The following is a 16,260-nucleotide window of genomic DNA, read 5'->3' as shown; positions in this document are numbered from 1 at the left end:
TAGTGTTGTACCGCAATGTTTTCATGAAAAGAAGGTTGGATTAAAAACAATCATAAATAACGGTAAACCTTCTATGATAATTGGTAAAGATGCCAATACTACATTGTGGCATTGGTCACATTGGATAGCTTTTTCTTTCTTACATATTATTTATTAAAGTGGTAAAATGATTCTAAGTAAGTAGGCTAAGTAAGTATTTTATTTCCTCTCTCACGAGAGAAATTTGCTTTGGGCAAACAGAGAGCATCGGCGACACATACATTAAGATGTTACGTATACAAACATAAAAACATGAAATATGAAACACATTGCATTACAAAAACACATGGCCTCACCACCTGAAACCCATTGCAAAAAACATAGTCTAAACACTACACCCTAGCGCGTACAAGTATCCATAAGGATGATGTACTGCCCACTAGTTATTGCACTATTTCCCAACCAGTTATTGCACTATTGCCCCACCAGTTATTGCACTGTTCCATCACGGAAAGCTCCCTCCACTAAGTAGCTTATTTGATAGCGGAACTAGGGAGAAATTTGATCTATTTAACCTACAAAATGGGAGCCGGTATCTTTTGCCCAGAGGCAACAGCTCATGTTTAGGACATGGTCTGTGGCTGAACCTTGCTTCCTAACTGTGTCCTCAAAAATCTCCTTTAAGGAGGATGGGGGCTGGGTCCCCATTATTTTCCCTGCCCTCTTAACAAGGTTCTGGAGTTGTGCTTTAATTCTTATAGCGTATTATGGACTCAATCGTAGCTCTGTAAAACAACATCATAATGTACTTATCTAGACCATGGACCCTTAGTCTACGCAAAAAATATAGCCGCTGACAGATCTTTGAACAAACCTACTCCACATGAAAGCTCCGCTGTAACTTGCAATCCAAAGTAATACCCAAGTATTTGAATTGAGTGACTTGCTTGACTACCTGTCCTTTAATGGACACAGGCTTATGATCACCCACGCTCCTGGGATCAAAGACCATCTATGTTGTCTTTGTCGCATTTAAAATAAGGTTGTAGGGTGCGATTTGCCGGTGGGGATGGTGGGGATTATCCCCCCCTCTGGTTTACACGTCCTACCCTCTGCTGAATTATTTTTATCCTCGGTGGGGATAAAAATTATCCCCCCCACCCAAAGTATTTTCACCATTACATCGTAATAATTAACAACCAAAATACACAGGGTCCGTCTTCATTTTGATTGTGCTGTGATTTTGATCTACCGGGAGCGAGTCAGAGGCGTCGCGCGTGAGCGCAGGCTGGATGACAACGGGATAATCTCTGCCGCCGCCGCTCTAAATCCATCAAACTGGCCATCTGATGAAGACGAGCGCATCCTCTACGGCGATGAAAAACTTCTCGCCATACACAAAACTCTTGCTGTTGAGGCCGCAACCAGTCCCATACTCCTGAAGGAGTTCGATGAGTTTAAATGTCACGGTGTCACAGGAGAGAGCATGCGCAAAGTTCTCACCGCTGTCTCCACGCTCCTAGTGTGCACAGCCGAGTGTGAAAGAGGTTTCAGCGCCATGAACCACATTCTTGCAGATGGCAGAAACAGAATGAATGTTTCCACACTGCACAATCTGCTTTTCATCTCTGTAAATGCACCAGATGTTGCTTCCTTCCCGGCCCGCAGATTTGCAGAGATGTGGTTGAAGCAGGGTCACCACGCTGCTATCGATCCGCCAACAGGAAAGCAAAAAAAAGAGGCTGAAGTGCGTCATCAGAGCGGACTGTTTTCGTAGTCTGACCTATAGTCTACCCGATTAACCCATAAAATAAAAAAAAAACGTCTTGACAGCACATTGTGGTATTTCATATTTTCTGTTGAACTGATATCGGGAAAAAAAATATATATTTTTTTATTTGGCACATTTAAAAACAATTTTAGCTATGAGAAAATATTTCTGCAAATGCAGTGGTTAAGTTCACGTTCAAAATAGGCCTACCGCCTACGTTATGAAGCCTAAGTGTAAGGTTTAGATACACAAGGTCACAAGATCAACTGTTTTCATAAGTTTTCACACTGTTGTGTGGTTATTTTTCCTGAATAAAATGTCTCTCAGAATTATCCCCCCCTCTGGTTTTTTCACAAATCGCACCCTGGTTTTGTCCGTCACACCATGATATGCGATGCACCTCATATGACACAGTTGTGCCTGAATGAGTATACAGAAGGCTCAATAGAGCCGTATCATCAGAAAACTTAATTACGTAATGCTCACTGTGCTTACTTTTACAGCTATTAGTATATAATGTAAAAAATAATTGGAGAACTTATCCTGTGGAGCTCCCATGTTGATATTATTTACACTAGAGAGATATGGATGACATTTTTTTCTTTATTTATTTTTGCCTAAGAAATTAATTTCAACCTTTATTCATATTTGTACAGGAGAGCTGCAGATTATGCAGTTGACTTATGGTGTACAACAGAAGATTTACCATTTTTTTATTTTTATGATTATTGAACTTAGCAGTATAAACGCGCAGGCCAGAGAGACACCCAATGACGCGGATGACGTAGCCGGTTCCGGGAGCGGGACTCGATGCGGAAGTGCTCCGCCTCCCCGTGCCACAGCAGTCAAGATGAGGACGTGGAACTGCCTGCCTAGAGTGATGTTCAATCAATGGCTATTTCAAATCCTGTTAGCGATTTTATTAGGTAATGTCCATAAAGCGACGGCCTCTCCCGAGCCCGGAAAATGGGAAATTACCTTTGACAACGTGAGTAGTACCACGAAGTGTGATTGTGTGACAGATAATTTCAAGCATAGCCCAGGACATTAGCCTCCTAAGCTAGCTGGCTAAAAACATTGAGCATGGGCTGCAACGTTATGTTGATATAATCGTGATCTGTTCTATATTGCACATGAATTACTTGGTAAAAAAAAGAAAAGAAAGAAAAAGCTATTTATTTGTCAGTACGGCAGGAAAGCTTCAGGCAGATCAAACAGGAACTCAAACAAGAGCCGATTGTTTGCATTTGCTGTCTGACGAACCTCCTAATACATTCGATTTAGATTTTAAACTAGTTCAATCATGGATTGTCAGTACCTATGTTTATCATTAATCTGTAATTTCGTTGACTTCGACTTGATAATACCTGAAGTCGGTCAAAAGGAAAGCGTAGCCAATCAGCCACTGTTATCAATAATGCAAGTTTTGAGAAGTTCTGGTTACCTACACTGATTGCGCTCGATATTGGTATCCCGTTGCAGGGTAAAGTAAGCTGCCTAATGGCCTGCCTGGATCGCTGTCATCACCCTAATCTCTCTCACACACGCACACACACGTATGTTTTCAATACAAGGCTGACATTCATTCCTTACCGTAATAGACTTCAAGACCGTTGCTGTTGAAGAAAGCCATGTATAAAGACACGGACATACAGTTAAAAGGTATGCAACTCCTATCTAAACTGATGCATATATTCAACGATTGACTTCTAGATCACTGTACACCAGCATGCCCATTAATAGTAATTTTCTATATATTTTTTTAGTTGTGGGTGTTGGCTGTCCGGAAATGGTGACCTTCACCATTCAGTGGTACTTAAAGTTCTACCCGTGTCAGAATGAGTTAAGGAATATCGAGGTGAGTACCCCAAAAACCTAAATTCTCGGTAGTCATTCAAAGAGTTGTTGTATTAGAGATGTTCTTTTCATAATCCAATCTTTGTTGTGTTCTGAAGAGGCTAGGATCTAACTGTCTGCTCCTCTCCCCAGGAGATGTATGATAGAGTACCTCTGACTCGTGGGAACAGCCTGGACCCCAACCCTCAGCGAGTGGGCGAGTACATCGAACACATACACACCGACCTGATCTGTAACAAGGGCCAGAGCACCTTCGCCATGCTCAAAGTAGGAGTCTTTTCACCCACCGTCTTGTATTTTAAGGTCTTTTAGACTCTATGTCTTGAATTGTGTTTCAGTTTACTTTATAATCATTGATTTTTGCATTATGTTTTTCTTGTAAATGTTATTGTTTTACCTAAACAAATGAAATATCTGGTTCTTCTTGTTCTTGGTGGTGGTGTTGTTGTTGTTGTTCTTCATCTTATTTTTTCTTTATCTTATCATCTTCTTCTTCTTCTTCTTCTTCTTCTTCTTCTTCTTCTTTTTCTTATCTATTTCAGAAAGCCAAGGCAGGGCCTCGCAATCAAGCTCCCCCTGCGATCAATACCTCCCCAGTAAGACCAACTCATTGCTTTTGTATGTCATGAATCCGACTACTACTCTGGTTCTTCTGCTTAGCGCTGACTGAGATACTACGAACAGATCTACGAGCTCATGTTCTATATGCGTCTGGTCCCCCTCCTGTTCAGACAGATTTCCAGCAGACCTGGTCCTGGTCGGGCCAATCATAACCGTTGATCTAACATGGGGCGGGTTTGATACTATGAATGAAGGGTGGAGAGCCCAATGGGAGCAGAGTTTTTCATAACCAACCACGATGGCTCCCACTGATGTGACTTGTTTCGTTAACATGGTCTGTCAAAAGACACTTTCGTCTGCGTCCATTGATAACGGCCTTTGAAAATCGAAAACAAGCCGAGAGGTTCCAGACTCGGAAGCGTATTTTAATCGTTCATGGGATGTCAGACTACCGAGCTACAGCTCAGTCATTATTCATCGGCAGTTTGTCACAGTCTCGATTTTAAGCTGGATTGTGCTTTGAGCTCAAGTCGATTCGGGTGTCAGGTAAAATGGGAATCGTGAATTGTACTTTGTGCTCCTCTTAGTATGAGAACTACACCAGGTGGTTCACCGAAGAGATTGTCAATGTCAACAAATCTGTGAAGCCCAAGGATGACGTCATCGCCAGCACATGGAAGGACGGACCCTACCTACTGGTGGTCAGCATTAAATCCAACAAACCAGACGTCAAATGGAACCTAACAGGTGAGCTTAATGAGACCAATCACATCTGTGTCATTCACAGTTCATAGTAATGGGCAGCATCGGCCATGCATTGATGTTGACATGTGGGCATTTGCCAGATTGGATGGCTCGGGTTGTTCTCTTTATTTGTAGATATGTTATCTCTACTGGTTTTCCTCTTTTCAGTGAACGTCATCATGAAAGGATCCCATGGCTTTATATCAGTCACCGAGTGGCCGCTCATGATTGTGAGTACAATCAGTGATTACATACTCATATATTTAGAAGACGACTGCGTAAATTGGTTCCCGATATTTCATGGTCAGCTTGAATCTAGTCAAAGGACACTCACTTCAACGTCATCCAATTGACAAGCCATTGAATATGCAGTGCAGTCTAATACGTACCTTGTAGACACCACTGAGCAGAAGTGTAGACCAAGCTAGGCTGAAGTTTAGACCCACCGAGCTGTAGTGTAGACCAGCTGAGGTGAAGTGTAGACCCCACTGAGGTGAAGTTTAGACCCAGCTAGGCTGAAGTTTAGATCCAGCTAGGCTGAAGTTTAGACCCACCGAGCTGAAGTTTAGACCCACCGAGCCGAAGTTTAGACCCACCGAGCTGAAGTTTAGACCCACCGAGCTGAAGTGTAGAACCCACTGAGCTGAAGTGTAGACCAGCTGAGCTGAGCCGAGCCGCAGACTCCACGGAGCTGAAACGTAGACCCCTATAAGCGGAAACGTAGACCCACTGGGTGTGACTCCGCCTCGTCCCCTCCCAGTTCTACATGGTGATGTGCATCGCGTACATCCTGTACGCGCTGCTGTGGTTCGCGTGGGCCGCCTGCTACTGGAAGGACCTTCTGCGCATCCAGTTCTGGATCGCCGGGGTCATCTTCCTGGGCATGGTGGAGAAGGCTGTGTTCTGCGCCGAGTACGAGAATACCAACGCCGTCGGATCGGCATGTGAGCAACACACACACACACACACACACACACACACACACACACACACACACACACACACACACACACACACACACACACACACACACACACACACCCTATCCATATTTCCTCGTATTAATATTTTAGTTTGTCTATAGACATGCCTTTACCACTTCCGTTTTTATGTTTACTGTTACTGATATGCGTGTGATATATTAACTTATGCCGCTTTATCATGCCATGTAGGCGATCCTGGCCTTGTACGAATTGCATTGTACACATTGCACATGTTATACTTCACATTTTATCTTTTGTACTTTGTGGCATGACTTTACTATGATGTGACCTGGAGTGAATTTAAAAGCAGACTCATGGCTTTCTGAACCCTCACCATCTTGACTTCCTCTGTTGGCTGTGTTCTCCAGCTCAAGGCCTGCTGATCTTTGCAGAGCTGCTCTCTTCCCTCAAGAGGACTCTGGCTCGCCTGCTGGTCATCATCGTGAGCCTGGGCTATGGCATCATCAAGTTAGTCTGCATTATTATTATTAGAGCTGGGTAAAAAAATAAATGTATCGATTTTGGAACGATTTCATTTACATTTTGCAATATCGATTCATAGGGCATGAGATCAAAAGTTGTGTTACCATTATGATTATTTTTGCACTTTAATAAACAAGACCTTATTGCAATTTGCAGTGATGGAATGTTGTAGTTCAAGTACACTTTCACTTGCAATTTCCTTTCTAATTTCAAAATTGCACTCTTGAGACAGTTTTGTTTACAGCTCAATTTTAAACAAGTTTGCACTTAAAACCTGTTGTTTAGGGTGAAGACAAAAAATAAACTACATTTGTATTTTGTAACACAGTTGAGCCATTTTCATTATTTAAGAGCAGATTGAATCGAATTGTGATTAATCAATTCAGAACCTTTATGAATCGAAATCAAATTAATTTAGGAAATTGGCCAAGATACCCACCCCTAATTATTTAAAATATCGACCCACACACTAGCAGGTGTTTTAATTGTATGATGATTGGCATGTGGTGTCAGAACTCACCCGTCCAAGGATCCAAGCAGTAATGAATTTTCTCTCCCCCCCTCTCTCTCATCCTCCCTCCCTCTCTCCCCCCCCCCCCCCACTCCCCCCAAGGCCCCGCCTGGGGACGGTGATGCACAGGGTGATCGGGCTAGGCGTGCTGTACTTTGCCTTCGCTAGCATCGAAGGAGTGCTCAGGATCACTGGGGTGAGGCTTACACGCTCATTCAGTGCGTTCAATGTGGATTAAACCAGTTGGATGATCCACAGACAAAAACGGGCAGTCCTGTTGAAATCAAATGGGGCTTGTGTGGGTAATGATGACATCACGGGCGGGCTGGTGGGAATACTATTGCTTTTATTTATTTGTGTTTTAAAGTGTTACTTAATTGTGACAGCCTTTTAGTTTGAGTGATGTTCACTCTAAATGGTATCTTTTATTTACTGATCACTATAAGCAGTGTGCGTCCAGATGTTGAACAGTGTGTTTTAATTTTGTTACGTTGGGTTTCCCCTCACTAAAGGGCATAGACAGCGGCACAGTAATCATAACCCTGATTATCCTGGCCGTGTTTGACTCCTGTTTCCTGTGGTTCATATCCTTACAAAATACGTGAGGCCGTCGTTCCCTGTGGGCCAATGAACCTCGGCCATCGAAATGCTATGTCTGTTATTGCTGTCTCAGAAACCCAACCCCTCTCTTCTCATTGGTTGAGCTCAGTGATTGCTTCTGTGTGTTCTTCCCAAGTACTATTCCTCCCTTTGGTTCTCCTCGTGGGTCTTCGCTTCAGTATGGGAGGGTTTCAATCATGCGATCGGAAGTTCCACCGAAAAAGATCAAGCTGCCATCTTAGAACTTGTTGAGCGACCACTTGCGAATAACCAAGCAACCAGTGGTGTTAAAAAGGGCACCAAGATGGCGGCTTGGTACGTGAAGGACATCGCTGTCACGACTTGACTCAGGGACAGGAACTCAGAAGCAAAACTCAAAAGACGGCAGTATTTTTAAACCAAAAACGCTTTACTAGAAAATACTAAGAAAAAACGCTCTCATGGAGGTTACAAAACTATAGCAAAAGATGCTCGCTAAGGAGGATACAAAACACAATTAAATGCAGTAGAATCTGCAAGTGTCTGGGCACAAAGAACTAACAAACATGGGTGAGACGAATCAGGGACCAGGGAGGCTATCGCAGTTGAGGAAGTCAAGTGCCTGAAACGAGAGGGAAAAGGGAACTACAAAATAAAACAGGAAGGGAAAGACAAGACATGAGTGACTTGACACGAAAATGCTCAACAGGATTAACAAACTTTGCGTGACATGACAATCGCACATCGAAACCCTCCCATCCAGGATTTCCTGACTGATTTACTCCTATTCTCCTTTTCCTCCTTTGCACGCTCCCCCTGTCCCTTCTCTACGTCACCTCTCCCTCCATCTCCTCTGCCGTCTCCCCCTTCCCTCCTCCCCCCCCTCCCCCAGGCCAAGGACTCTGACCTGGCCTTGCTGGCCAACATCCCTCTGGCTCTGCTTGACTCCTCTCTAAGCTGGTGGATATCCTTTGGTGTAGCTTCCAAGCGGGCTCCCCTCTGCCTCTCCCCCCGCTCTTCTCCCTCTTCTTCTTCTTCTTCTTCTTTTTTTAAATACTGCGGTTGTAATTACCATTCCTAACAATGGGTGCGACTCCTGCAACTACTTAGCTGAAACTGATATAACATATATAACATGGTGGACACGTTTAGCAGGTATTAACATAATTTGCCAATGCATTTTTAAACAAATTCTTTGTATTGTGAGGTATTTTGTGTCACTGTGTATATTCTAGGAATGAGTTGGCATCAATCCACCCCATGGCTCCCTGACTATGGACCCTCTTAATCCATTCAGGGCACCAGCGATTAACCATCTATGTTGTAGCTTAAAGCTCCAGTTGTAGTGTCAACATATGAACTATGCCGTACTGTAGATACAGTCTGACAAAGGGCTTACCGTATAGTATAGCATGTATGATCCTGAACGAGCAGGTCTGCAGGTAACATCAGGGATACATCCACAGTGTGTGCGTATGACGTCGCTGTGTTCTCCTTGACTGCCATGAACATATTTGTCAGCCTGGCACAAACCATCAAGACTCTGAAGCTGCGGCGGAACCCCGTGAAGCTGTCCCTCTACAGACACTTCACCAACACGCTCATCTTCGCCGTCATAGGTCAGTCCGCCCACCGCCCGCCTTCCGCCATCCCGCCCCGGCCTATCAGGAGTGGTTGTTGTTTATTTGGAGCTTTTGTGTATTGGTCCAATGAATGGGAAGCAAACGTTCATTTCAAGATCGCGTTTGTTTGTTTATTGATATCCCTGAGTTAATCATTACTGTATGCCATTCATTTAAAAAAAATTTAACCATAAAATGTGTTTTCTTCTTGCGTTCAGCTTCCATTATTTTCATGGTGTGGACTACCAGGAAGTTCAGACTGGCAGAGTGTCAGTCGGTAAGTATACCCAGTCCAACGTTGGTGTTTACCGTAGCAAACACATCCACATCCACATAGCTCTCCTTAAAGGGGTCCCCCCCCCCCTAGGACCTCTGACTGACCTGAGCTCCTCCCACTGTCCACAGGACTGGATGGAGCTGTGGGTAGAGGACGCCTTCTGGAGGTTCCTGTTCTCCATCATCCTGCTGGTCATCATGTTCCTATGGCGACCATCCGCCAACAACCAAAGGTACTGACGGGAGGGAGAGAGCGAGAGAGAGCGAGAGGGAGGGAGAGAGAGGGAGAGAGAGGGGGAGAGAGGGAGGGAGGGAGGGAGAGAGGGAGAGAGAGAGAGACCCCCCCTAGGACTATAGGTCTCTATGCCATACAGTAAAGGCCACATAGTACTCAGTATTGTGTAGTGTCTTATCCTAGCTTTCTTTGTTGCATACGGGGAATGGGTTAACCTAGCAATTGCAAGTGTTTGGCACTTGGTTCTATGAATATCTATACTGCACCGACGGCGATATATTGTGGTTTCCTTTTCTTCAGACAAATGTACTTATTGTAAGTCGCTTTAGATAAAAGCGTCTGCCAAATGCCCTAAATGTAAATGTAATGCCACTACAAGGTTTGATGTCTACGCGGTCGGCTCACTAGCAGACCGAGCTAAATCAACACTCATGATTTGTCTGATTAAACGCCAAAGACGAGCAGTAGGAGACCGCTGGGCTGTGAGGCTTTGTGGTTGACGGATGTTGGGCTGTCCTCCCCAGGTACGCCTTCACCCCCCTGATCGACGACTCAGACGATGACGAGGAAGTGGAGTTCCTCGCATCGACCAACCTCTGTATGTGGAGTACATTGTCCTCAAATATATTACCGTACAGTAGTGTGTAGTGTGAACTCGCTTTACATCAATAAATTATATAAGTATAGTGCAGTTAACTTGAAAAGGGCTTGTTTGCAGAATAAGATAAATAGATAATTAGAGGTTCATGTTATAGCAAAGCAAGAGTCCTGAAGTACTCCTTTCAACCATTAGACAACATGCAACATTTAACAGGCTAGTCTTAAACAACCTTAAAGCGGAGCTTATGTCATTGTGGAGGGCTGGTGGGAATACTATTGCTCACCGTGTAAATTGTCCTCTAATGTATTACCGTAAAGCAATGCGTAATGTGAACACATTTTTCTGTTTTCTGTTTTTCTTTGTTTCTGATCCTAGCGGAGGGGATAAAGTTGAGAGCGGCCAAGAACGAGACGAACGGCACGGCCAAGCCTGCGCCCGCCACCGCGGTCAGTAGCCTCCGTCACCGCCACACCTCCGTCACCACCACACCTCCGTCACCACCACACCACCACACCTCCGTCACCCCCACACCTCCGTCCCCACCACACCTCCGTCACCACCACACCTCCGTCACCACCACACCTCCGTCACCCCCACACCTCCGTCACCACCACACCTCCGTCCCCACCACACCTCCGTCACCACCACCCCTCCGTCACCACGACACCTCCGTCACACCACACCTCCGTCCCCACCACACCTCCGTCCCCACCACACCTCCGTCACCACGACACCTCCGTCACCACCACACTTCCATCCCCACCACACCTCCGTCACCACCAGGCCTCCGTCACCACGACAGCTCCGTCACCACCACACCTCCGTCACCACCACACCTCCGTCACCACCACACCTCCGTCACCACCACACCTCCGTCACCACCACACCTCCGTCACCACCACACCTCCGTCACCACCACACCTCCGTCACCACCACACCTCCGTCACCCCCACACCTCCGCCACCCCCACACCTCCGTCCCCACCACACCTCCGTCACCACCACACCTCCGTCACCACCACACCTCCGTCACCCCCACACCTCCGCCACCCCCACACCTCCGTCCCCACCACACCACCGTCACCACCACACCTCCGTCACCACGACACCTCCGTCACCACCACACTTCCATCCCCACCACACCTCCGTCACCACCAGGCCTCCGTCACCACGACAGCTCCGTCACCACCACACCTCCGTCACCACCACACCTCCGTCACCCCCACACCTCCGCCACCCCCACACCTCCGCCACCCCCACACCTTCGTCACCACCACACCTCCGTCCCCACTACGCCTCCGTCCCCACCACGCCTCCGTCACCACCACACCTCCGTCACCACTACACCTCCGTCCCCACCACGCCTCCGTCACCACAACATATCCGTCACCACCACACCTCCGTCACCACCACCACACCTCCGTCACCACAACGCCTCCGTCACCACCACACCTCCGTCACCACTACACCCCCGTCACCACTACACCTTCGTCACCACTAAACCTTTGTCATGTGGTCTAGTTCACGCTGTTAATCTTTGTCGGAATTGGAGCCCGACCGATACTGGGGAGTCAAACAGAACATAATATAAAAAGTTAGTGTTGAGTGTTTATGGATGTGCTCAGTTAAAGCATTGAGATTTTCTACTGACACAGTAGAGGATTTATAAAGATGTAATTATAAATCGACACAATTTCCCCAAATTTCCATGTAAGCGCTTATTGGGCGATGTTGGACTATCACAGATGTATCATGTCGGTGTACAGTATATGTTACTCTCTCTACAGTAGATGGATCACACTCCTGCCTAATCCAACAGGGGGCAGTGTTTCACCTTTTTCTCTCTCGTTCTTCCCTTGATGTTTGTTCGACACGCAGGAGGAAGACCTGAAGTGGGTGGAGGATAACATTCCGAGCTCCCTTACAGACGTGTAAGCATCCTATTTATATGACTTGAATCCCGGCAAAGCCTTTCCTTACACGAGAGCACGGCGAGACCCCAATCCCCTGATAACAGTCGTTTCTCCTGTCCGTTGCAGGGCTCTGCCAGTGCTGCTGGATTCCGATGAGGTATGAATCGTATTATTACTCGTGCGTTCGCGTAAACAGAGAATAGGTTTCCAAACCAGACCCAAGCTGAACCACTGCCAGTGGGAAAGGGAACCCCTGTATGTGCCTGATGGGAGCATGCCCAGAGAAGTCTCGAGGCAATTTCTTTAATAAAGTGAAGCGGATGTTGATTGAACTGTTTCTAGATATTATTGGTTTTCTCGCACACAATGAAAACATCAGTTTTATGTTTTTTTTTGTTTTTTCAGGAGATCATGACCACCAAGTACGAGATGTCCAAGATGGAGTGAACTTGACAACTTTGCCCCCCACCCCCCCCCCCCAAACACACACACACACACACACCCCCAAGACCCCACCGCACCAGAAGGAGTTTCCAGCACAAGCGGTGGTCTGACGGGGGGGTCTCTCCGTCCCGTCAAGGGGGCTTTCCGCGTTCCTTCTCTGTTCTGTTTACCCGTGTTAATGTGACACAGCGCCCCGTGATTCCTCCTGGTTCTCCCGACGAGCCGACCGGCCCCTCCGGTTGGACTGGGGGGAGACCCGCGCTTCGTCCCATCCAGGTGGGCTCACCTCACCTGCAGAGATCACCTGGTTCCCTCTGCGTCGTGGCGTTCAGAGAGCCCAGAGGTGGGCTTCACGGTGAGCCTCTCCTCCGGCGTCGGGGAGACGGTATCTCTGGGGCGGTCTTATGTCCGAGACCCTGCGTCTCCCGCCGTCTTCTCTGCTGCGATAGATCGCCGCTCTGCCCCAGCATTTGGAGCGGCAGCGGTCGTGTATTAACAGATTAAATATTTATTTCTTTTGTTATTTTTTAATTTTTTTCCGCGTGTGTGAATTTATATCTAATCCAAGAGCGAGTAGTTGACCACATGCATGATCTCTAGTAAAGGATTATATGTATTTGTTGATTTGTTTGCACAGTTTTATATGGCGTCCTGTACAGTAATGTATGTGGTCGTAGGAACGGATGCAGAGATAAATTGAAGTGGGTTGTGTACAGTGTTGGAGATTAAAATGGAGACATGTATGGAATGGATCTAGTGATTTTTTTTTTAAGTGCTTTTTTGTAATTAATATATTGGCCCACAAACGCTTTATATCAATAAATTCTATTGTTTCATGTTGTTCAGGTTAAAGTATATTGCAGTTAACTTGAAAAGGGCTTGTTTGCAGATTAAGATGAATAGATAATAAGACTGTTGCATTATAGCAAAGCAAAATGGGGAGTAGCCAAGATTCCTGAAGTACTCTTTTCAACCGATTGAGAACATACAACATCTAACAGGCTAGTCTTAAACACACTTAAAGCGGAGCTTATGTCATTGTGGAGGGCTGTTGGGAATACTCTTTCTTTTATTTATTTGTGTTTTCAAGTGTACTTAATTGTGAGGGCCTTTTTAGTTTGAGTAATGTTTACTCTAAATCTAAATGTATGTGAATGTGTGTTCCCCCTTTTGGTGGATTATTTGACTCGCGCCGTAAAATGTAGTAAATGATGTCACCTTTTTTTTGAAAAATTCTCTTTTCTTTTCTGGAAAAAAATAATCGCTGTGGTGGATTCTTAAACGGTGCTCTCCCCGTCATATTAGTTCTGCGTTTGTGGCGGCCCGATCCAGCATCCCCCCCCCCCCCCGGCTGGCTCCTGGCTCTATGCAACAGGTCCACGTTATGGCACAATGTCGTCACCATGGTTTTACAATGTAGTTATTAAGATTCCTGTGTTTTCTATAAATCTAAATATGTGAAGGAAACCTGGAATAATCGCGTTCATGATGGCAAAGTGCTACTTTCTTCTCCCCCCTCTCCCTCTGGGTTGATGTGTGGCAGTCTGCCCTGGACGGGTGATTATTTGTACAGATGGGCTTTGGCTCCATCCCGCTCTTTCCAAGCTGCACAGGTGGAGAGGTGTTCGCGTTCTGGGACCTTTTTCTTTTCGGGGGGTTCTTGAATTTTACGTGCGGTCGGGGACTCTCCCTTCTCTTCGTTTCTCTCCAGCTCGGACCCTCTCCGCAAACCAAATTGTGTAAAGAGTCACAGGGGTCCCATCTCTCTTACGTCTTCAATAAAATCTATATTTTTACTTAAATTCGTGCCCTGTTCTTCTGTGCAAAACGTATTGCGGGTGATGCCTTTACAAACACAGATTCTAAGTGTAATGCTACAAAAAAAACTGAAATAATGAGTGGTGACAAGACAAGAATGACAAACTAGTCAGCAAACACCGGAAATAAACTAAACCTAAGAGAATATTGTATGCAGTGTTTTGTGACCACAATACAATATAGTCTCATGATCAAACCAAAGATGATGTGAAAGCAGCCTGTGAAGTGATGCGGCTTTAATGGAATGAATTGGAAAAATGTAGATCATGCCTCTGTTCTTTCATGCGCTCAATGAGCCGCTCCTTCTGCTCCTTCAGCCTGTGGGCTGAAGTCCATCCAGGTGACCTTCAACTCGCACTGTTTTAAGTCCATCGTTCTGAAATCTGCGTTAAACCAACCAGATCTGGTATTTAGGGGCCCAGGAATGTTGAGCTGCATTCAAGCAACCCAATAAACCCATTCTATTGACATTGTCTTATATAGCCACTACTACTACAACGAGTGTTATGATTTATTATGGCCCACCCAGAACGTAATACATCTTAATAACACAACCCTTTGTTTTGCTTCTTTGCTCTCAAAATGATGATTTGGGGCATGAATTTCCCCACATTAAAGGATCTATTGGTGACCCCTACCCAATTTTCTGTTCACTTTTCACACTTGCATTCCAAACCAACCAATCCGTCCCACTGTACCAAATAGGCCTCCATCTTATTTTCATAGGGATTCACCAGGAGCAGGAGAGGAGGGTAGAGCTTCTAGCGTTTCACTTTGAAAGGGCTCATGGATTTATGCATGGCTCTCCAGGTAGACAAGGCGAGGCGATGTTGTTCCAGGACTATACAGTACAGCTCGTGGCATGGCAATGCCCTTGGAATCCAGAGAATTTGGAATGTGGAGGTTTTTCTTTTTTTCCTGAAAAGGTCCTTATATATGTTACCTGATACCTATGAAAATATGCACCTTTCTGCTGTGATCTAAGCACTGCAGGGTTCACTATGGGCATATTAAAATCTATGGCATGTTCTTACATTTACATTTACATTTAGGGCATTTAGCAGACGCTTTTATCCAAAGCGACTTACAATAAGTACATTTGTAAGTCAAATGTTCTTCTGATACAGGTCTTGGAATTGGCATTCATTTAGATTTTTGATTACCAATAACCTATGTAACATAATATATAATATAGTAGCAGAATCAGATGATCCTTATCAACATTATTTTACCGATCACCCCAGCCTACAGGTGTGCCTCAATACCAAATGCTACTTTTATTTATTGGTTGATTCTCCACTTTGGGGTCGTGACCCCATGCCGGGTTTGGTTCCCAGGACAAAGGTCCCAGAACAGGTTTGAAAAAACAACCCCCCCAGTAGGACCTCTGAGGGGAAAGGTTTTTATAGTATACAGCCCATATTGGAGAATCAATTTTATTTTGAACATTGATGAAATGCAGTGGAATATTATTTCCATTTATTAGAATGTCAGTGAACACTTCCTAAAGGAAAGAGAAGTGTTGGCTGACAAATATATTGAATATATTATAAAAGCAAAGGTAGCACTCTCTGCCTTTTGACTCAAACCGAACTGCTACGGGCAAGCTGCCAGACGGACAGACGTTCAGGACAGAAAGACAAAGGGTCAGGACAGATCGAGAAGGCGCAAGAAGAATTTCTGAGGAAGTAAGTTGTTTGTATTTGCAGGTCAGATGTCGGTTAAGCTTGCTGATTTGGCAGACCTGTCAGAGATTGTTTTGTTCATTTGAACTGAATGTCTCCATAAATAAATGTTCCGCTGGATTGCAATAACGGGGACAACAGGGTGGGGACAATTAACCCGACACAGTGGTGCAAACTAAAGTGGACATGTCCTTAGCTT

The 16,260-nt window shown here is 45.4% G+C and overlaps 1 protein-coding gene and 1 long non-coding RNA gene across 2 annotated transcripts; one reads left to right on the top strand and one right to left on the bottom strand.

The window, feature by feature from the left end:
• Positions 1-2,551: 2,551 nt before the first annotated feature.
• tmem87b (transmembrane protein 87B) lies at positions 2,552-14,360 on the top strand. Its single transcript, XM_030378272.1, has 19 exons — positions 2,552-2,738; positions 3,352-3,412; positions 3,517-3,608; positions 3,740-3,874; positions 4,150-4,203; positions 4,756-4,915; positions 5,081-5,142; positions 5,673-5,856; positions 6,264-6,363; positions 6,992-7,085; positions 7,402-7,473; positions 8,979-9,087; positions 9,309-9,367; positions 9,496-9,599; positions 10,126-10,199; positions 10,578-10,648; positions 12,080-12,132; positions 12,241-12,271; positions 12,520-14,360. The coding sequence occupies exons 1-19, from the start codon at positions 2,601-2,603 to the stop codon at positions 12,559-12,561; spliced, it is 1,695 nt and encodes a 564-aa protein (XP_030234132.1). The 5' UTR covers positions 2,552-2,600; the 3' UTR covers positions 12,562-14,360.
• LOC115559504 (uncharacterized) lies at positions 7,878-9,005 on the bottom strand. The gene is made up of 2 exons (XR_003979592.1): positions 8,868-9,005; positions 7,878-8,090 (listed from the first exon to the last, which is right to left on the bottom strand). It is a non-coding gene; the product is annotated as an uncharacterized LOC115559504 (long non-coding RNA).
• Positions 14,361-16,260: the final 1,900 nt, after the last annotated feature.

This window comes from Gadus morhua, chromosome 15 (assembly GCF_902167405.1).
Source record: "Gadus morhua chromosome 15, gadMor3.0, whole genome shotgun sequence".
Classification (NCBI taxonomy): domain Eukaryota; kingdom Metazoa; phylum Chordata; class Actinopteri; order Gadiformes; family Gadidae; genus Gadus; species Gadus morhua.
This window is presented reverse-complemented; position numbering and strand designations above follow the sequence as displayed.